The sequence below is a fragment of the Heterodontus francisci genome, chromosome 1 (assembly GCF_036365525.1).
Source record: "Heterodontus francisci isolate sHetFra1 chromosome 1, sHetFra1.hap1, whole genome shotgun sequence".
Lineage (NCBI taxonomy): Eukaryota > Metazoa > Chordata > Chondrichthyes > Heterodontiformes > Heterodontidae > Heterodontus > Heterodontus francisci.
In genome coordinates, this window is record NC_090371.1 from 277,873,007 (window position 1) to 277,896,130 (window position 23,124).

Below are 23,124 nucleotides of genomic sequence, written 5' to 3' on the forward strand. Positions count from 1 at the left end.
CTTCACTGACAGTTCTGTTCAAGTACAAAAAGAACCACAGGGAGAATTGAAGTGCAGATGCTACTGGCTTATCTCAGTTTATATTACAAAGACAAATTTCCCTCCCTTGAGTTCTGGGTGTGGAAAGACATTCTTGCGACTGGAAGGAAGCTATTTGTTTATCGATGTTGTCACTAATGAGCACAGTACCTTTCTTGTTTGACAACACAGAGACAGGCATGTAGATTCTGATATCAGTTCCAACGTGGCCCAGAGTCAAACAAAATGGTCACTTCAAAAAAAAGCCTTGTTTTGGAACTGAGCATAGATATCATTCCTGATACACGCTCTTGCAGGGTGCTAACTCAGAAGACCTCTTACTTGGATGTGCTTGGGAAGCTGCAAGATCTTATACAATCATTTTGATTGCATTCTGCACATCACCAACTGCGTTCAAGTCAACAATTTTAGAGATAACTTTGGGGAAGCTCGAAGCAATTGTAATTTGCAAGCTGCAGTGTGCCGCTAATTGGAGCGAACTTGCTGGCTTGTCATCTGATGATCAGCTCATTTATAGCCATGGGAAATGGCTCATGGGTAGGAAGCATTGGACGTTGGACATCATAGTTCTTGCTCTGCAAATAGTAGCTGTACAAAGATCATCAACATCATCTTTCATAGGTCTGTTAAAGTTCTTCCTCGTTTTTCTTACATTTGTTTCAATCTGTCATTTCTATTGCTTTATCATCCAGTTTGAGGTCTTGCAAGCCTGGATTTTCTCATCACTGCTGATGGCAATAAGGTGGTGGCCAGGTCTAGAGAATGGTTTGATATCTGACCCCACTGGAAATGTGCTGAGTTTCTGTCCAGTTGTGTTTTCCATCGAGCTGGACCAGCGGTATCAGAAGTGTCCATCTCAAATGAACAAGTGCTTCATATTTAAATTAATTTGAGGCATGTCAGTCCTGCTCGGCCTTGCCCAGTATTTTGGTATGCTAGATGCTTGATGTAAAAAAAATGCCAATTTTCAATGCACATCCAGAGTTGCTAGAGGTGGCAGTAATTATCTTGGAGATTATAGAAACGTCACAACATTAGTATATTTCAGTCATCCCTTAGTCAGTTTTTGGTCTGTTGGCATTTAGATTCTCATGAGCTTTTGTAACCATTTATGTAAATATGTTTTTGTACCAGTATTATTACTGACACCAATGAGGTTTCCAATGGGAATCCCCCTGTCTGACAATGTTGAGAGGAGGGAATACAAAGCAATGTCAGGAAGGTCAGTCAGCACAAGAGAGGTTCTCTCCCACAGTCAAGAAGTAAATATTATACAGGAGACCAGGGGAAATCCCATGCTCTTATTCAAATACTGTTGTGGGATCTGTTATGCCTCGGTTTAATGTCTCAATCAAAAGATGACATCTCCGACAGTTCAGAACTCCCTCAGTACTGTATTGAAGTGTCAGCCTAGATGTTGTGCTAAAGTCTCTGAGGTGAGACTTGAACCCACTATTTTCTGACTCAGAGATACTACCACTGAGCCAAGACTGACACCCAGGCCTTGATTTTTAGGCCTCGCTGGCCGGGAGCAGAGTGGGCAGGCAATCGAAATAGTTTGGCGGCCTTCATGTCAGCTCCCACTCCATTCCAACCCCGGCCCATTATCGCAGAAGTTGGAAGGGGTGGGGGGCACGACAGGACCACCTACCCGCATGCAGCAGAGAGCCAATCCAGGTAGTTAACGGCCACTTAAGGCCAATTAATGGAGGATGACTGGGATTTTCCACTTGGCCTACAGGTTCCCGCATGTGACAGGGGTTCAGTTTAATTGCCTGGAGGTGCCTTCCTGGTGGCAGGACCTTCAAGCCTGCCTGGATGTAGCTGCAGCTACAGGCCACCCTGTGGAGGGACATTCTGCCCCCAACCCCCCCGGCCCCCAACACCCCATGCACTACAGTGGTGGCCTAGCTGCAAAAGCCATTTTTTTTTTTTAAATTTTAACAAGTTGGAGACAGGACACCTCCATTTTGAAGTACCCTCTCCTTTATTCACCTTCCTTTGCAGCCTGCTGCTCCTTTCAAGCTGGTAGGCCTCTGATTGGCCGTCCATCTTCAAGAACCTGCTCATCGCCCTTAATTGGACTGCGAGCTCATTCTCTGGCTGTTAATTGACCGCCCCAAGGAAAATCACAATGAGTGACTGTTTCCCACACAGTGCGGATTTCTGACCCACATTTCAGCCTGACAGCGGGGTTTAGAATCCCTCATGGAAAATCCACCCCCTAATGTCAGTGTTCCATTATTCCACGCCTACTTTAATCACCATCCTACAGTATAAATGCAGCATCAGGCACACTACACACTAGGAGCTTATTTCAAAATGTGTAGAAACTGCCCATAGTTTTCTCATTACCCCCAGCATATTGTCTCTTCTAGTCTGTCTTTCAAATAAAGTACCAATGAAAACGCTTACATGTGATAAAGAGTAATCTTTATGCTCTGAACAAGGTTCATTATTGATGCACGTAGATCCATGCAGATTGGGTGACCACTTTGCTGAACAATTCCGTTCAGTCCACAAGCATGATCCTGAGCTTCTGGTCATTTGCCATATTAATTCTCTGTCCCGCTCCCACTCTGAACTCTCTGTCCTCAGCCTCCTACATTGTTTTAATGAAGCTCAGTGGAAACTTGAGGAACAGGACCTTATCTTTCAATATAGTACTTCACAAGCATCAAGACTCAACAGTGAGTTCAACAATTTCAGATCATAATCACTACTCCCATTTTTTTGGACAGAAGGTGCTGGTAATGATTCTGCTGTTACCGTTCACATATCCTCTAGACCCATCTTTTGTGTCTTGTCCCATTAATTGCACCATCATCCCTTTTAATTGCACCATCATCCCTTTTGTCATTTAATCTCCCCTGCCTTCCAACATGTCACCAACATTCTGTTCCTTTAGTAGTAGCAGGACACTTAGAAAATCATATTGCAATCAGGCAGAGTCAACATGCTTTTATGAAAAGGAAATTGTGTTTGACTAGTTTATTAGAGTTTTTTGAGGATGTAACAAGTAGGGTGGATAAAGGGGAACCAGTAGATGTAGTGCATTTAGATTTCCAAAAGGCATTCAGTAAGGTGCCACATAAAAGATTACTACATTAAATCAAAACTCTTGGTGCTGGGGGTAATATATTAGCATGGATAAAGGATTGACTAACTAACAGGAAACAGAGAGTGGGGATAAATAGTGCATTTTCAGGTTGGCAAACTGTAATTATTGGAGTGCCACAGGATCTCATGGAGTATAATGTGGGAAAATATGAGGTTGTTCACTTTGTTTATTTAGAGATACAGCACTGAAACAGGCCCTTCGGCCCACCAAGTCTGTGCCAACCAACAACCACCCATTTTATACTAATCCTACATTAATCCCATATTCCCTACCACATCCCGACCATTCTCCTACCACCTACCTACACTAGGGGCAATTTACAACAGCCAATTTACCTACCAACCTGCAAGTCTTTGGCTGTGGGAGGAAGCAGGAGCACCCGGCGGAAACCCACGCGGTCACAGGGAGAATTTGCAAACTCCACACAGGCAGTACCCAGAACTGAAAGTGGGTCGCTGGAGCTGTGAGGCTGCAGTGCTAACCACTGCGTCACTGTGCTGCCCTTGGTGGGAAGAATAGAAACATAGAATATTATTTAAATGGCAAGAGACTGCAGAATGCTGCAGTACAGAGGGATCTGGGTGTCCTTGTACATGAATCACAAAAAGTTAGCTGCAAGCACAGCAAGTAATTAGGAAGGCAAATGGAATGTTGGCATTTATTGCAAGGGGGTTGGAGTATAAAAGTACTGAAGTCTTGCTCCAGGTGTACGGGTCATTGGTGAGACCGCACCTAGAGTACGAGATACAGTTTTGGTCTCCTTATTTAATATACTTGCATTGGAAGCAGTTCAGAGAAGGTTCACTACGTTGGTTCCAGAGATGAAGGAGTTGCCTTATGAGGACAGATTGAGCAGGTTCGGCCTATACTCATTGGAATTTAGAAGAACGAGAGATGATCTGATTGAAAGATATAAGACTCTGAGGGGCTTGACAGGGTAGATGCTGAGAGGCTATATGCCCTCGTGGGGGAATCTAGAACTAGGGGGCACAGTTTCAAAACAAGAAGTCTCCCATTTAAAATGCAGATGAAGAGGAATTTCTTCTCTTAGAGGGTCGTTAATCTTTGGAATTTTCTATCCCAGAGAGCAGTGTGTAATGTTGTGTAATGTAGTGTAATGGTGACCTCACTTTTAACCTTACCTTTAAGAGACCAGGCCACAAGTGTAACTGCTGAGGTCACCATATATATACACACACACAGTGGACACCATCCTGGAAGGAGACGCTGAGCACATGGCTTACAGACAGAGCACACTCAGCAGCATGGGAATGGCCTGGACCTGAGTAACAATTCAAGCTCATACAGTGTAAACAGTTAAGATAATAAAGAGTGTTGTGTTGAATCTGAATATCAGGCCTGCGTCTAAGAAGACTCACTGATCTGCTTAACAGCTCCACATAAAAAAGAAACTCAGCACAACACGACACAGTGGAGGCTGGGTCATTGAATATATTCAAGGCTGAGTTAGACATATTTTTGATCTACAAGGGAGTCAAGTGTTATGGGGGCTGGCAGGAAAGTGGAATTGAGCCCACGATTAGATCAGCCATGATCTTCTTGAATGGCGGAGCAGGTTTGAGGGGCTGAATGGCCTACCCCTGCTCCTATTTCTTATAATCTTCTCCCCCTTGCCCCCAATCTTTTCCAATCCTCTGTCCTTGCATAAACTTGTTAAATCTCTAATTTTTGCCAGTTCTGATGAAAGGTCTACAACCTGAAATCTTAACTCTGTTTCTCCGGCTACAGATGTTGCCTGACCTGTAAAGCATTTCCAGCATTTTCTGCTTTGATTTCAAATTTCCAGCACTTGCAGTATTTTGCTTTTCTCATTATTGATGCTTTCCATTGAAATGAGCAACAGTTCTCAAAGCACAGTGTTACGACCAGTTGAAAAAGGTGTCTAGGGGTCCATCTCAGCCTTTACCTGGTCTTACCATAACAGGGTTTAATTTTAAACACACCGTGTTTTTAGCTCCCCCTTGGTGAATCCTTGTTCACTGCTTTTCAATTATAAGGCAAAGAAACCAGCAGAAACAGGCTTTCTTAGGTTTAAGGAAAAAAAGTTGAAATTTATTAAACTTGAAGTTAAACTCTAATTTGATTAACACCTACAGATACACGATAGACACATGCAAATAGAGACAGAAAAGAGCAGAAGAAAAATAAAGTTGAAAAGTTTGAGGCAATATCTAAAGAGTTTTTGTTATGGTTCATTGAGCTCACTGTAGAGTCCTTGATTGTAGGTATATCTTGCTTTTCGTTGGGACCCAGTATTCTTCTTAAACCTTGTTCGCTGTAGAATTTTCTCTCTTGAGGTTCGTGTGTCTTCAGTGGATTCAGAGGCTTGTGAGAAAGAGATGAGAGCAGACAGGAGAGATCTTCTCAGTCCAGGAGCAAAAAGTCTTTCTGAGTTCAAACTGTTTGTACAATTCAGAACTTCTCAGTCCAGGAGCAAAAAGTCTTTCTGAGTTCAAACTGTTTGTACAATTCAGAAAAGCCCAGGTTTCCAAGCAGGTTAGTCATGTGACTAACTGGTCTGACCATGTCTTGGATTGTATTACCTTAGCAGTCTCTGGAATGCTCCTCTTACACACAATACCTGGTGATCAAGGTCCATTGTGGGTTGAATGCATCAGGGAATGGCCTTTTATCCTTCCAATCACCGTTTGTTAATATGCAAATATCTTTTCCAGCTACGGCTGATCTGTTTAACAAGTCCTTTCTTCACTCCAGTAACTGTTTAAAAGCAATGTTCATGACAAAATTAATCTGCCTCATTCTTGGCAGCTGGGGACCTATCATGATAACAGCTTGATTCAGTTAGTGAAGGCTGCAGGCCTTGTAGATACTTCCACCTTGTTGAGGACCCAAGTACATTTCTGTGATTATTGTAAAGGTACTTGAAGGTGGTGGTGTTCCCACGCATCTGCTGCCCTCGTCCTTCCAGATGGTCGAGGTCGCAGGTTTGGAAGGTGTTGTCGAAGGAGCCTTGGTGCATTGCTGCAGTGCATCTTGTAGATGGTACGCACTTCTGCCACTGTGCGTCGGTGGTGAAGGGGGTGAATGTTGAAGGTTGTGAATGGGGTGCCAATCAAGTGGGCTACTTTGTCCAGGATGGTGTTGAGCTTCTTGAGTGTTGTTGGAGCTGCACCCATCCAGGCAAGTGGAGACTATTCCAACTTCATCATCTTCAGAGAGGAACGGAAAAATTTAATGAGATAAAAACAAAATCCATAATAGGACAGGCAAACTAACACCTTTTACCTCCTCAGCCAATTAAAATTTGAAGCATTGTTCCTGTTATTACATCAGCAAATTTTCAGCCAACTTAGTGTTTGTTCTTCTTTGAATGCAGCCATACGGGGTAGCGGGGCATTTGAGACCTCAGGGTGTGGTCTTCCCAGCCCTTTTGCAGGTCACCCCAGGCCCAGGTAAGAGTCCCATGTTCGGGGTTACAAGCCATGGCTAACAGTGGAACCAGCAAATTGTCGGCGGTGATGGTATTTGAGCATGCGAACAGTACCTGCAGGTTCCCCTCCAAGCCACACACCATCCTGACTTGGAACTATATCGCCGTTCCTTCACCATCACTGGGTCAAAATCCTGGAATTCCCTTCCGAACAGCACTGTGGGTGTATCTACCCCACATGGACTGCAGCTGTTCAAGAAGGAGGCTCACCACCACCTTCTCAAAGACAGTTTGGGATGGGCAATAAATGCTGGCCTAGCCATTGATGCCCACGTCCCATTAAATTAATTTTAAAAGGTTAGAACCTCGAGGGACAACGGCTGCTTCAAGAAGAGGACTTGTGTTTCTTTAAAGCACACATCAGGAAATCAATGGGAACCCCCCTCGTACTTTTCCCTAGTCATATTGATCATTTCTCATGGAAGTTAAAAAAAAAATGAGAAGCTCTTACGATCAACTGAAGAGGAAAGCATAGGAAAGTGAGGAGTGGAGAAATGAGCCCCTTGGGCAATAAAGCGTGGACCTTATTGCACCCTTTTTTTGGCCCAATTTCTCAGGGACCAACGTCCTGCACTGAAAGACGTCTCAAAGACCTGTTCCTTTGCGGAACGATTGCATTTTTCATCATTAACTGCAGGATCATATTCTTCAAATGAAGACTTAAGGTTGTGAGTCTAAGTGAAACAAGAATCCAATTTGTTATGGAGAAGCATTGTATATGAAAATGACAAAAAGTTCTTTGGAATTGCTGCCCAGATCTTTAGCAAATTTATATTCCCAGACAATGAGACATTCTGTTTGGTCCATTAAAAATAAAAGTTACAGCAACAATTGTACCATAAATTGAAGGACCACAGCCAAATAATTTACAATAGCAACTCAAATTTATCTTTACAGAGAAAGCAGGCTAAGAGAATTATTTTGCTATTACCTTTCAAAGTTGGGTTTGGTTCAGGTCAAGACGTCATAGACTTGCTTTATGATTGTGAGAACTGGATACACAGGAGGGAATTCAGTTCCCCCACAGGACGTCGGAGTCCATAGCGGGGGGAACCTGAAGATCACTCCGGAAGAGGCCCACTCCCGACCTCAATGCCATCCCTATCTTCACCAAGGTGGAGAGGCCTCGTGGTGGCCTCCCCGCCGCTTGGTGACAGGCCCTGCATTTACATATTTGTAAAAATTTAAATACCTGCCTTAATTGCAAACCCGCCGCCACCTCCGGTCCAAGTGTGATCTTTGTGCTGTTGGTCGGCACTCCCACGCCTTCTGCTCCCCGTCCGGTGAATCGAGGCAGCACACTGGTTGGGAGGGGGGAGCAGGCAATTTTTCCAGTGTGGGGGCAGTGAGGGGGGTGGGGGAATGATGAATAGCAGCGATAAAGGGCTTTCATTGGTGGAGGGGTTGGTGGGAAGGGTTAAAGTTGATAGATTGTGCACTTTGAGCGAGGAAAGATCATTTGGAAAACACCATTTTTTGGGGGGTGGAGAGGGAAAGTATTTAATATTGTGGATAATGGGGAGGAGCGGTGTGGGAGAGATCCAAACATACAGGTTTCAGTTGTTTTCAAAAATGTGTAGTGATTTCTTAAAAAATTCTGGAAGGGCTCCAAGCCCTTTAAAAATGGCATCGGCGCCCACGCACAGGCAGCTGACGCCATTGCCAGTGATGGACGGGCCTCCTCCACCACGTGATCGGTGTTGGGGTTTGGGGGGCTGGGGGGGGGAAGGTGGTGGTCCATTCAAATGAGCTGCTGTACTGAAGATTGCGGTGGCTCACCGACATGCGGCCGGGCACTGCTTCCTCCACCCGCCGCTGACTTCGGCGGGCAGCTGAACAAGAGTCCACCCACAATGTGTGATTTACATTTAACACGGGCGTTGAATAAGAAGCAGTTGGAGATTCTATTGCCATCAAGAAAAATAAGTGTTAGGGGAGGTGAGGGCTTGCTTGTTTTGAAGGGAGGGGAGTATATGTTGCGAGGCAGGGTTTCTGCTATAGAAAATCAATAAGAAATTGTCCAATCTCATTGTATCTGGAAACTTCCATCGCCCTCTGACTTCTGACCTGGATGGCAACGTGAGGCTGCAGAAGTGTGAAGGATCATCCACTAACTAGAAGTGTCATCCAGCCCAGTAAAGGATAATGTATTGTGATGGCTAAGGTTAAAGACTGGGGTCAACACTGTGGGGCGGCACAGTGGCGCAGTGGTTAGCACCGCAGCCTCACAGCTCCAGGGACTCGGGTTCGATTCTGGGTACTGCCTGTGCGGAGTTTGCAAGTTCTCCCTGTGTCTGCGTGGGTTTCCTCTGGGTGCTCCAGTTTCCTCCCACATGCCAAAGACTTGCTGGTTGATAGGTTAATTGGCCATTATAAAATTGCCCCTAGTATAGTTAGGTGGTAGGGAAATATAGGGACAGGTGGGGATGTGGTAGGAATATGGGATTAGTGTAGGATTAGTATAAATGGGTGGTTGATGGTCGGCACAGACTCGGTGGGCCGAAGGGCCTGTTTCAGTGCTGTATCTCTAAACTAAACTAAACTAAACTAAACTGAAAGAACTTGCATTTATAAAAATGCCTGTCACGTCCCCTGGATGTCCCAAAGTGCTTAACAGATAATGAAGCAACTTTGAAGTGTAGTTACTGTCATACAGTCGTGAAATGCTACAGCACAGTTCATGCACAATGAGATTCCACAAATACCAATGAGATAAATGACCGAGTAATTTGCTTTAAAGCTGTTGGTTGAGGGATAAGTGTTGACCAAGACGCTGGGATAAACTCCCTGCTCTTCTTCAAATGGTGCGATGGGATATTTAACTTGAGAAGGCAGGCAAGACCTCGGTTTAGCTCCCCATCTGAAAGACAGACCCTCTGACAGTGCAGCACTCCCTCTGTACTGCACTAAAGTGTTAACCCAGATTACGTGCTCCATTCTTGGCTCAAATTTATTGCCATAAATCATTTTTCTTTACAAGAATTGTTTCTTCAGAGTAAAGTCCTTTCATTTAATACAAAAAAACTAACAAGATTATTGCTCTCGATTCTCCATTAAAATCCATCATAAGCAGCTGGCAAAAAGAAAGCTCCAAATCTTTCTCAAGGAGGTTCCCAGCTGCATGAAAGCAAGAAAATGCCACCAGGGCCTTTACAATCTAGTTTTAACAGAACACTTGTTCTTTACACTCGTTCTACACTCGTCCTTTCAATTATCGAAGACAAACCTGTCTGCTGTTTACAACTGTTTCAGCCGATTAGCATAACTGTAATCCAACAGGATGTGGGATTGTCCTGTATTCCCATCACGGTATATCAAATCTATCAAGCCAAAGACAATTAAAAGTTTGAAGGAAACAATCCCCCTTTAGATATGGCATCTTAATTTGTGATTCAGTTGATAGGAATTAATCGTCATTGTGTCAGCTGCATTCTGTCTCATGACTATGGCTACATCTAATTGTAATTTCCTTTCCCGTACTGGTGGTTTACAATTAGTTCCTTTGTGAAGTCTGCATGAGTGATTGACATTGTATGATTGCATGTTCTACAAGGGGGTTTAAATCATCTACTACTTTTAAACTCGAGCTTTTCAGGATCATCCACTAACCCAGTGAACAGACCATTAAAGAACATGAATAACAAGTTTGTGTAACCCATGCCATGATGTGACTAAAAATTATATTATTTTTAGTGAGGAGAAAAGGATTACAGCCAAGAATTTCCTGCTGCTGTTCTGCTACTAACTTCACTGGAAGTGCAACAAACATTCCTTTTTTGACTCAAGATAATATAACTCTTAAAAGCTCTCATTTTCTGACCACATTCTTTCTGTGTAATAGTAACTGAAACTGCTGTATGCATGGCTGAAGTATGATAATGCAGAAAACAGAATCATTTAAGAAACAGCTGAATGCTGTGGGAGTTGGATTTGGGGTCTTTCTGGATAAATGGCCCTCTTTATACCTTGTGATATGGTTAGTATATTTCAAACAACAGCTCCCCAGGTATATGATAGAGTGGGTGGAGAGGACTACAGTAGAAGGTTTTGGTTGAGGGTTTCAAAAAAGGAATTCTCATTATACTTCCAGTAACGTTACAATGACAAAACAGAAGCAACTCTGAGGAACTTCTCAGCTATAATCACTTTTTTTTTAACTAAACATAATACAATTTTTCCTCTTGCCTAGGAGTTGACATGGTTTCAGGTGGGATGGGAAGTGAATGTACCATCTTCTTCTTCTTCTTTGACCTCCTTGTCTCGAGAGACAATGGGTAAGCGCCTGGAGGTGGTCAGTGGTTTGTGGAGCAGTGCCTGGAGTGGCTACAAAGGCCAATTCTAGAGTGACAGACTCTTCCACAGGTGCTGCAGATAAAATTGGTTGTCAGGGCTTTTACACAGTTGGCTCTCCCCTTGCGCTTCTGTCTTTTTTCCTGCCAACTGCTAAGTCTCTTCGACTCGCCACACTTTAGCCCCGCCTTTATGGCTGCCCGCCAGCTCTGGCGATCGCTGGCAGCTGACTCCCACGACTTGTGATCAATGTCACAGGACTTCATGTCGCGTTTGCAGACGTCTTTAAAGCAGAGTCATGGACGGCCGGTGGGTCTGATACCAGTGGCAAGCTCGCTGTACAATGTGTCCTTGGGGATCCTGCCATCTTCCATGCGGCTCACATGGCCAAGCCATCTCAAGCACCACTGACTCAGTAGTGTGTACAAGCTGGGGATGTTGGTCACCTCGAGGACCTCTGTGTTGGAGATACGGTCCTGCCACCTGATGCCAAGTATTCTCTGGAGGCAGCGAAGATGGAATGAATTGAGACGTCGCTCTTGGCTGACATACGTTGTCCAGGCCTCGCTGCCATAGAGCAAGGTACTGAGGACACAGGCTTGATACACGTGGACTTTTGTGTTCCGTGTCAGTGCGCCATTTTCCCATACTCTCTTGGCCAGTCTGGACATAGCAGTGGAAGCCTTTCCCATGCGCTTGTTGATTTCTGCATCGAGAGACAGGTTACTGGTGATAGTTGAGCCTAGGTAGGTGAACTCTTGAACCACTTCCAGAGCGTGGTCGCTGATATTGATGGATGGAGCATTTCTGACGCCTTGTCCCATGATGTTCATTTTCTTGAGGCTGATGGTTAGGTCAAATTCGTTGCAGGCAGCCACAAACCTTTCGATGAGACTCTGCAGACACTCTTCAGTGTGAGATGTTAATGCAGCATCGTCAGCAAAGAGGAGTTCCCTGATGAGGACTTTCCATACTTTGGTCTTCGCTCTTAGATGGGCAAGGTTGAACAACCTGCCACCTGATCCTGTGTGGAGGAAAATTCCTTCTTAAGACTTGAACGCATGTGAGAGCAGCAGAGAGAAGAAAATCCCAAACAGTGTGGTGCAAGAACACAGCCCTGTTTCACGCCAGTCAGGATAGGAAAGGGGTCTGATGAGGCGCCGCTATGCTGAATTGTGCCTTTCATATTGTCATGGAATGAGGTGATGATACTTAGTAGCTTTGGTGGACATCCGATCTTTTCTAGTAGTCTGAAGAGACCACGTCTGCTGACGAGGTCAAAGGCTTTGGTAAGATCAATGAATGTACCATAAGTCTTCACAATTGTGCAGGACAGGATCGATGGACCAGAGGGTGTTTTCCTGTCCGACATTGCCTGTATGTTTCTGAGGAAATTCCCAGCCAAACGTGTTGAAGTTTTACCACCAAAAAGCAGAATTGGCAATGCATGCAATTTTGCAACCTTATTAAAGTAAATAAGTCATGTCATTAAAGTAGGATTTAATATGCTGGATTGCCTGAAAATCATGACACAACTGTCATAATAATCCTTCAATGCATCTAAAGCAGCTAACAATTAATTGGTGTAAGTGATGTTAATTCAGTGTATGAAGTAACATGCTTTGCACAGAGAATGCACAGAGTGGCTCAGCAAAATGGTGGAAAATCCCAATTTATCTCCAACTCCTTGCAGGGTGAAAGGTGGAAAGGTGTCCAGAAATGTAGGCATGGAAGAGGAGCTTTGAAGTAGTGAGAAGGTAACTTTGGAGGCTGATAGAATATGGGAGGAATCTTGGAGATACAAAAAATGAGCAAGGGATCTCGGAGATATGTAGAGAAAACAGGAAACCTGAACATTGTGGTCCAACGACTGTTGTTTGGACAGTTTCATCTCACTTCCTAATGGAAAGTGGTACACAACGGAAGATAGTTTGGAACAAATTGTGAAGCTCAGTTAAAGGTGCCTCTGTCAAACTGGTTGGTTTGCTTATTTTTTTCAAAATGGATAATTTTTCTTTTGTGGGTTTTATATTATTCTTGATTGGTTTTTGTGCTGGCAGAACCTGTCAGTGCAGACAACCCTCAATAGGCTCCTTGTTCTTGACTTGGGATGGCATTTACATAAAACTGGCAATCATGCAGATTCATCAAGAAATAATCTTCACCGAATTACTTGGAAACTCCACATATGTGATCGTAGTTCATATTTAGGAAGGAGAGAGGACACTACAATACTGACAGCAACAACTTCAGGGTTTGACCTAACCAATAGCCTAAAAAAATCATGTCATTTTGCTTATGGATATGAAAACTGCGCTAATTGCCAGTACAGAAAAGCCTACTTAAGTGACGTCTTAATCTCAGTATTGTAATGCTAAATGGCTGCTTGCAAAGGGTCCTGATGATCCAAAATATTTTTAGACCTTTAATATTTTTTGCAAAGTAGCACTAGTTTATAGTACATTAGACAATATATAAATGCTAATATTAGCTGAACTTGGCATACAATATGATTATGGCATTAATATTTCTTCTGTTTACAGTTTGTATTGTCATGCAGTCAGGGTGCTTTGTGCTCATGTTATTTTCTGATCATTATTTCGCTCCCTTCTAATTTGGCTTCATGATTTTTTACAATGTGATTTTTGCATAATGCATATGACTGCTTGAGGAAAAATTATAAGTATTCTGTTTTGCATTAGTATATCTCTGAAAGATGCCTTGTACATTTCTGAGCACCAGAGTTTCACATTTGAGTTTGAATGAAATGCGTCTGAATTACAATTGCACTGCAGGGGCTGAATTTTATAAGCCCCGGGGTGGGCTGCTCCCACCAACCCCACCCCGACCCGATCACGTGGAGGGGGCGGGTCGTCTGTTCTCAGCAATGGCATCAGCTGCCTGTGCGCAGGCAGGACCAGTCCCGATCTTGCCGGTGGCATGCAAGGTCTCGTGGCGCCGCCTCCCCCACCCCCCCCAACCCGTCACTCTGCAACGGGACTGTCATTTAAATAGTCAAATAAATTTACTTACCTGTATTAATGACTTTCCCGTCATCTCCTGAAGTGCCACCGCGATCTTCATCCTGGCGGCCAGCACTGCCACGCCTTCGGATCCCCGTCCAGGGAAACGAGGCGCAACACTGGTGGGGAGGGGGAGTGGAAGAGGTAAGTTTCTCAGTGCGGGGCTAGGGGGCCTGTGTCAAAATAATGTCACGGGTGTAGGGGATGGTGGGAAGAGTTATAGTTGAAAGTTTGTACAGTTTGGGTGGGGGTGGGGGGGGGGGGTCAGATTGTGAAGGTAAGTGCGTTTGGGGGGGAAAGGGCAAATAATTAATCTCATTGATATTGGGGGTTTGGGAGAGGGGCAAAATAAATGTATTTATTTTCTTTCATTCAATGTTTCTTTTAATATTTAAATTTACCGGTAGGGTTAACAGCCCTTTAAAAATGGCGTCAGCTGCCACGTGATCGGTGGAGGGGGGACGCGGGGAAATGGCTCACCCCGGCTATTTAAATGAGACGCCGCTATTTAAATGAGCACGGGCGGGCTGCCATAGCTTTCACCTACCGTCGATTTTGGCGGCGGGCTTATAAAATTCAGCCCATTAATGCAGGTAAGTAAATTTATTTGAATAATTAAATTACGGTCCCATAGCCGAGCAGCGGGAGTGGCCCGCCACAAGGCCTCGCCGTCGCCAGCAATATCGGGATGGGCCCCGCCGGCATTGAAGTCCGTGGCGTGCCTCATCTGGGCAATCTTCATGGTTCCACCCCCAGCCACGGATCCCAACGTTGAGGCCTCTATAAAATCCAGCCCAGGAGTGCAGGATTCATCCATTGAAATCAATTAAAGGGAGTGCTGTCTTCATCAGAAAAGGGTGCTTTTGTTTGTTTGCAAACACGCAAAGGGATGGGTCAAATCACATGACGGACATGTGCCAATTGCCATTGAAACAAAAGGGATACTCATTTTGCTGTTTTTCTGTCTAAGTAAGAGAAGGTTGCATACGTTTTCATGGAAATTTTAACATGCTTTCTTAACCAAAGTAAGCATGGTCTATCCAGAAGAATGTGCATTTATTGGACGAAGTGTGATTAACATTGAGGGCAGGTAACAAATAGAAAAGTTAGTGAGGTGGAATTTGAGTCCATTTGTATTCCAGTTTCCTTAAAACTGTGAGTGAATGTATTTTGTGAGAGAAAGCGTAGGTGAGGTTATATCACAACACATGAACAATTTTTTTTTACGTGGGAATGATTCCAAGATATTTTTAGCTTCCCTGAGTAAAGCCAGTGGGAGACATGCAGTGCTCCTTTCTTTAGTTGTAGTGTCACTGACCTGCAGTTCAGCAAAACATCAAACAATAGGAGACTGTCATTCTGCCAGCATGGAATGCCTGCCAGTTTGAGTGAAAGTGGTCCCAGGTGTGGAGAATTCTCTGCACTTCCATATTGTGCAGGGGCTCAACAACAAGACCGATTCTCAACAGAAGTGTAAGTGCAAGAAAGATGTATTTGAAGGTATCCCTCATAAAATTGGATTTGCTAATGGCAATTTGAGTAGAAGTACCAAAGGTGACTCTTTCTCCATGTTTTAACTTGACAGGTAAAGCACCTGGGCCCACCATTCAATGTGGAAGTCTCACGCGCTCAGTTTGCACAATCAAACATTTACAAGTGATTATGATTCACATTAATGTCTTTCATCAGTCCATTTCTGAAGATTGTAAAAAATGATGAGGGCAGTTAGCATGATTGGGCATACTGGCTGGAGAGAGTTGTGGATTTCAACAGGGCAAAAGAGGTAAATGAATATACTCAGTTGACTTGACAAGATCACTGAAGTATTGTTAATGACAGTGTTTCTTCGAGTGTTAATTCATTTCAGTAGCACTGCATTATCTTTGTAGTACACAGTCCAATGAAAAGTGATTGAGCATTGTGCTTATTCCTTCTCTCGGTGAAATGGCTCATTTATATTGTAGGTGGTTTCATGAGCAGGCAAACAGCCTCTTAACAGATTCAAAGTCACGTTAAAACTAGGACAGTGCAGCACATCTTCAGTCGCACACTAAAGTGTCAGCCTGGATTTTATGCTTAAGTCACCAAGGTGGTTTTGGACCCACAACCTTCTGGCCTCAGAAGCAAGTGTGCTACCAACTGAGTCGGAGCTGACAGGGCCAATGGTATAAAATTGAATTGGCCATGCCACATTGTAAAGCCATTAAAAGAGCAACTTGGTCAAAGCAAGGAATGTGCCTGTTGCAACAACACAAACCCAGCGTACTATAAGCGTTCTTTCCTATTGTATATTAAATACTGATTTGGGCAAACCATCTCCAACAATAATGAGACTATAATGAAGAAGGGTCACCGACCTGAAACATTAACACTGCTTCTCTCTCCACAGGTGCTGCCAGACCTGCTGAGTATTTCCAGCATTTCTTGTTTTTATTTTAATAATGAAGATTTGTTGGCAAGGATGAAATACACCTTGGAAAGGCTGTGTATTAAACTATGTTTTATGTACTTTCTATTATGGATCATAAATTCTATTTAGTGTGCTCTTTTGCATCATTAACTCTTTTCTCCCTCTCTGTTTTCTTGCCCCAGGTTACATATCTAAACAGAACTGTGAGCCAAACTCTCAGCACAAGGGACAAAAGATTAGTACCTATTCCCACCGAGGACCTGTGTAAATATTCATCGCCTGGCCAGGCAGCTGCTTTCGATAGTAAAACATGCCAAGTTTCAAGTGTATTTGTTGGACGCCACCAGAAAGTACAAGAAGTTGGACGAGGAGTCCAGTGTAAAAATGGCGGAGTCGAGACATCTTCTATGGAGCTGACGCAAAATGTTCAGTGCAATGAATCTTGCGGCAGTTCTTCGCAGAATAAAATCAAGACCAAGGTCAATGCGGGAGAAGTCTTGGAACTAATGAATGGTCGGAAAGATCAGGCTGCTGTGCCCAGGCAGCAGTCCGTATTTGTAGGCCGGCTCGGGCAGCCTCCTCGTGGACCGCTCTCCTTGCACATGTACAGCAGAAAGAATGTTTTTCTCCAGCACAGTTTGTACACCTCTGACTTGCAGGCTTTGGGCCAGAAAGATGGCTAGAACGTGCCACAGGCCCATGATGAAAATACGAAACTTGTAGCTGCTTTTGCTTTCGCAGAAAGCCATCCAGATACCAAGGGGGTATTCCTTCCAAAACTCGCCAAGCATTTTGACGCTGCTGCCTCCTACAATCCCCTACATTCTCCGAGGCTGATTTGGCCTTTCTGATTTTTCATAGCAGTTTCTATCCAAAAAGAAAAAGAAAAAGCCATTTTCCACATGAACCTTAATTAAACTGAGCCAAGGTGATGGTTGATATCTTTCAATGGGGAAAGAGTAGGGGAGTGGGACTAATTGGATAGCTCTTTCAAAGAGCCAGCACAGGCACATTGGGCCAAATGGCCTCCTGTGCTGTATGATTCTATGTGAACTCACCAATAAATGGACCCAGCGTATGAAGAACCTCATCCCACGAGAGCCAACATGGTACTATATAATGCTATGAAACATTTCCTTTCTGTACCAGTTCTTAAAAATAGCAAAAAGAAATGAATGTTTTAAAAGATAAAATGCATTTGTATGTGAAACTATTTACTTTTAGACAAAGCAAGCATGTTAAAAAATAACTGTGCATTTTCTGAACAAGTAGACTTTTCACAAGATGGCATGCTTTGGTGATGAGAAACCTCAACTTATTTTATTACTAATTCCATTGACAAACATTGACAAGGCAAGAAGATAATGTGTAAGATGCTGTCTTTTGTCATTGGTGAATGAAAGAGTCGTTTGTAACTGCAAATGTGCCAGCTTCATAGGGCAGAAGGATATTTAAAGGAGAAGGAATCCCTCCAGTTAAAGCCATTTCCCCAAAGTCTCGTGCTCCATTTTAAGACAAATGACTTTTAGTGGGACAAAGCAAAAATGAAAGCTCATTATGTTTTCTATCTTTAACAGAGGTTGGAAATATATACAAGTTCTTTATTTTCTCCTCCTCTTTACTTAATTGAATTTTATTTTGCTGAAAATAGCTTGTTTTAAGAAATGGGCTTTAATTGGATCTGCTCTATTTTTCTAGCTCGAGTGTAGCAAAATAGGTTAAAAATTGAATTTTTGTTAAAACTGTCGACTATATTACAGTTTAAAGATGTTCTCTTCCATTCTGTTACATGCCCACTCCAGTTTTATATACCCTTGCCATTACTGAAAGTACAATGAATCCCACAAGTCATGAGGCTTCTGCAGGACTTCTAATCTCATAGTGTGTTCATAATCGGTCAATGGGAGACAGTAGTTGCTTTGCTGCTGGTTGGAGGAGATGGGGATAGGTCCTTCAGGACAATAGACTGGGGTTGATTGCTTATTCACATGCGATTAGGGTATCAGTTCTCCTGTATTTCCAGCAAGGACGGTTGCTTGTCCAGTTTCACCTCTCCAAATATATGTTCAGCATTCTCCCAATCACCCTCTCCCCCATATCTAAATCTCAGTGCACCCAAACAACACTCAGCCTTCCCCAATCTCTCTTCCCCAAGTCTATCCATTCTTCTGCCTGAATTTGCATCATCTCAATTCCACTTTCACCATCCTAATCCACTGACATCATTTTGCCAGTCACTGTTCTCAGCCTGAGTTGTGATACATAGTAACAACGTCATATTTTGGGAAGGAGAAGATTGTACATTGATCTGTCTAATCCAATGGTTCCCAAAATATTTTGGATGAAGGACTCATTTTCAAATGGATTAGTAATCTCTCTCCTCCTTTTAAGACACTCCTTAAAACCTACCTCTTTGACCAAGATTTTGCTCATCTGCCCTAATATCTCCTTATGTGGCTTGATGTCAAATATTGCTTTATAACTCTCCCGTGAAGCATCTTGGGCCATTTTATTACGTTAAAGGCTAGATGTAAATACAAGTTGTTGTTTTCTTGAACAGGTTCAAATACTGAACCAAAGGTTTTAATATAGAAATATATAGAAGTTACATATGGAAACAATCTAGTTTGCCCAATTGGTGCATGTTGGCATTTAGTCTCCACCCACGTAAAGAGTTCTAATTGCATTTACCTGCTCTGTTCCCACATCACTTTTCCTTCATTCACCTATCCAATCTAATCTTGAATGTTGACATAATGGCTACATTATACCTTCAGTGGTGATAGAAAACAGGTAATTGCAGATTGGTTTCCCTTAATACACTCCACCTGATTTTCACTATCTGCCACTGGCCATTTTTTACTACTACTAAATGTTAAAATAAGCCCTATAGTTTCTTCCTCAACCATCAACTCTGGAAATGAATTCCACACCTTCACAACCCTCAGTGTAAAGAGGTTTTGCTTGCTCTCTGCTCTGATTTCTTGCATTTAATCTTGAATCTATGCCCTCCCCCCTCAACTACTGGAAACAGTCTGCTTCTATCTACCCTGCCTCGTCCTCTCATAATTTTAAACACTCCTGTCATAGCACACCGTAATCTGTGCTGTTCTAAAAAGTAAAGCCCTATATTTATATTTTCTCATACCAGGCAGCTTCCGAGTTAAACTGTGCTATGCTCTTTCTAAAGCCTCAACATCCTTCCTATAGTTTGAAGCCTGATACTGCACACACTAACTGAAATCTTATTAATGTTTTATGTAACTCATCATTACTTCTCAGCTTTTGTATTTTATACCTTTTGTGATAAAACTGTCTTATCACTGGAGGCGCTGCCTTTTCATGTATTGTGAACCTGTGCCCTGCCACCTCCCCTGCCTACCCCTGCCCCCAAATCCCTCTGCTCTTTCACGACACTGAGCCTACTTCCATTCAGGGTATGAGTGTTGCTTTTTTTTAACCAATATATATCACCTCACTCTTATTGACATGAAATTCTATCTGCCTCTTGATAACCAATTCTCCCATCTTATCAATATCCCTTTGCCACTTCCTTTGGTTTTCTAAGGAATTAACTATACCTCCTGTTTTGGACAGTGAACAGAAGTGGCCCCAGAACTGAATCCTGTGAGACACAATTAATCACTTCCAACCACTGTGAAAAACTGTCTTTACCTCCTGGGACTGGATTTTACCAAGCCCTCGATATCAGGCTCCGTGGCAGAGGGGGGCCGAAAGATGGGGCCGGCAGTGGTCCGTCATGGAGGCCGATGCCGGAATGGCCCAGCCCGATTCTCCTGGCGGCGATGAGGCTCTGTGGCGGCCCTCCCGCCGCTGGGCGATGGGACCTGGATTTCAATATTTAAATTAATGACATGCATAAATTTAAATGAACTTGCCTTCAATCTTCTGGGCCCGCTGCAATCTTCAGTGCAATCTTCAAAACATGACTGGCAGAGGGCTGACAGCTCTTTAAAAAAGGCGCCAGCGCCTGCACACAGGCAACTGTCGTCATTGCTGGGGACGGACAGCCTGCCCTCTCCACGTGATTGGGGGGGGGGGGGGGGGTGCGGGTCACCCCAGCTATTTAAATGAGCCGCCGCACGTGAGATCGCAGCAGCTCTTTGGCATGCGCGGGCCAGCAGTTTTTGAGCTCGCCACCAATGCTGTTAAAATCCAGTCTCCCGTCTCTATTTTCCCACTTCTCAACCAATTTTTAATCCAGTTTGCTATCCTTCCCTTCACTGCAGGGCCTTTAAACTTCCTTATTAATCTCCAATGTGGTATTTTGTCAAATCTATCCACCAAAACTACTCACTCCACCCCACCCCCCCCCCCCTCCCCCCAACCCAAACTCTTCCCTGAATTGTTGCCTCCAGCACAGTGCCATTTAAAATGACTTTCATATTCTGGCTTCCTCTACTTAATCTCATGATTTTACACTGACTTTTTTTTTATCAGTTCCATCTACTGCATCGGTGCCCAATGGCCTGGATTGCACAGATCCCTTTGGATTATTACACATTGATTAGCATTGTTAACACTGGACTCAATTTGGCTTCAACTGCAGAATTAGACAATATCTGTCCTCTAAGTTATTTTTAAAAATTTGGAACCAACAGTGGCCCTAACACCAACCCATGTGGGGCTTCACCCATTTCCTCTCTGATACCATCCCAAACACCACCACACTTCACCTTTGACCTTCCAGCTACATGCGGATCCAGCAGAACATTTTTCCATCTACTGCATGGGTCTTCATGTTGTAAATAAGTTTGTTATGTGAGACAGTGTCAAATGCATGTTAGATAACATCCACTGCATCCCCCTTATTCACCAGATCTGTCATCGAAAAGAAGTTGGTTGGACATGACATGCCCTTTCTGAACCCATCCTGGCTATCTCTAATCAGACCCTAGCCTTCTAGAGGATTCCTTATTCTACCCTTTATCAAAACCTCAAATACCTTCACACAATCCAGATAAGTCTCATGGGTCTGTGATTTGAGGGTTCATCTCTTGCTTTATTTTTTTGAAGACAAGGATAACATTTGTTACTTTTCAATCCATTAAGATGTCATTAAATTCCAATGTGTTCTGAAAGACAGCAACGAGGAGATGGAAATCTCATCAAACAACTCTACCAGCACTTACCCAATTTCATTCCTCCTTTTCCTTCTCACTCTTTCGCCATCTCCAGTGTTTCTGGTCAGTCTTGTCACTCTGCTCCAAATTCAGCATCATTCTAGACTTGTCGCCAATTCCTGACTCTCATCCAATCTCATCACTACACCCAGTGCTCGTCATCATTATCACAGTTTCCTGTCTGATCATAGTTATCCTCAACATCTTCTCAGTTGCTCTTTGTTGATCCCTTGATTTCTTTGGACTGCATTACCACTCAGGCAAGAACTCAACACCCTTTCTTTTTAGTCTTTTTCCTGTCAACCAAACAATAATCCTTGGCTCTCCTTTATAATTTAGTTTACTATATCCATACCCAGTACTTTCTCAATGATTCACTCCATCAAAGGGTTGTGAATCTTTGGAATTCTCTACCCCAGAGAGCTGTGGATGCTCAGTCGTTGAGTATATTCAAGCCAGTGATTGCTAGATTTTTGGGCACTAAGGGGATTAAGGGATATGGGGATAGTGTGGCAATGTGGAGTTGAGGTAGAAGATCAGCCATGTTCTTATTGAATGGCAGAGCAGGTCTGAAGGGCTGAAAGGCCTACTCTTTGTCCTATTTCTTATGTTCTTATTAGCCCCCCCCCCCTCCATATGCAAGCCCACATGCATACAAGCTGCACTGAATTATAAGCAGATCATTTCAATGCCGTTCATGTTTGAGTTTGCTTCAGTGTTCCTCTTAAGTGTAATGAAAGGTGGACACTATTTAACATTGAGCAGCTTTTATGTTTTATCAATGACACCAGCTGCTGTGTCAAATATAAGCTTCTCTGAGTCTGGCCCGAACTAATCTTCAGCTGTACAATTTATCAAACTTATTGTCGAGGTATCAGTTTTAACTGCTGGGTGGGGTGGTCATAGTGGTGGTCGTGGGGAGGGTTGAAGGTGGGGAGGACTTGTATAATGAAATTTACTGTTTCCAATGCAGCTGTGTAATTTAATGCAGCTTCAAATACAGCAGCATTCTTTAATAAATTAATGATGTGGTGTATTTCAAAGACACCATATGTTTGAAGGAGGCATGAGCAACTTTGTTGGGAAGCGGTTTTAATCTTGAATGCAACTGGCACAAGATAGCAATAATAGATTGTAACTGCATGTTTGTCCTATATTACAGTGAGTAGTGTTATGTCTCAATACAACATCATAATAAGTCACCAACAAGAGCTGGAGACCTGAGTGCAGCTGTGCCAAGTAATTAGTTTTGTTGCCTAAATTAGATCTGTAATAAAAGAAAATCTTCCACAGTTCCTGAAATCAGAGCAATATGGTGGAAACATATTAAAGTAATATACAGTGCTGGGCTAACCATATTATAGGGAGATATTTATTCATACAGACTGCTAAAGAGGACACTGCAGAGGGATATCTTCAAAATGTAAAGCTGAACACAATAAAGAAATAAGTATGAGCATTTTTTTCAAATGGTAAATAATATAACTTTTTTAAAAGCGGTTAATGGAGAAGGTCAGATATTCAGCACTAATTTATATTATGGATGACAAAACTCACTAGGAGACTGAGTTAAAATCTCACTAGGCATCCAGTTTGCCCCAGTATGATGTTTAATGCAGTGTACT

At 43.2% G+C, this 23,124-nt stretch overlaps 1 protein-coding gene across 6 annotated transcripts in view; it reads left to right on the top strand.

Moving 5' to 3' along the window:
• The window catches only part of ccser1 (coiled-coil serine-rich protein 1), a 1,304,709-nt gene extending 1,286,781 nt beyond the window's left edge, over window positions 1–17,928 (top strand). For 5 of the 6 annotated variants that reach the window (XM_068045908.1, XM_068045891.1, XM_068045926.1 and 2 more), the window contains one exon: window positions 16,538–17,928. In XM_068045908.1, the coding sequence (XP_067902009.1) occupies window positions 16,538–17,038 (501 nt within the window). In that variant the 3' untranslated portion in view covers window positions 17,039–17,928. The remainder of the gene's footprint in view (window positions 1–16,537) is intronic. The other variant, XM_068045965.1, reaches the window with a different exon arrangement.
• Window positions 17,929–23,124: the final 5,196 nt, after the last annotated feature.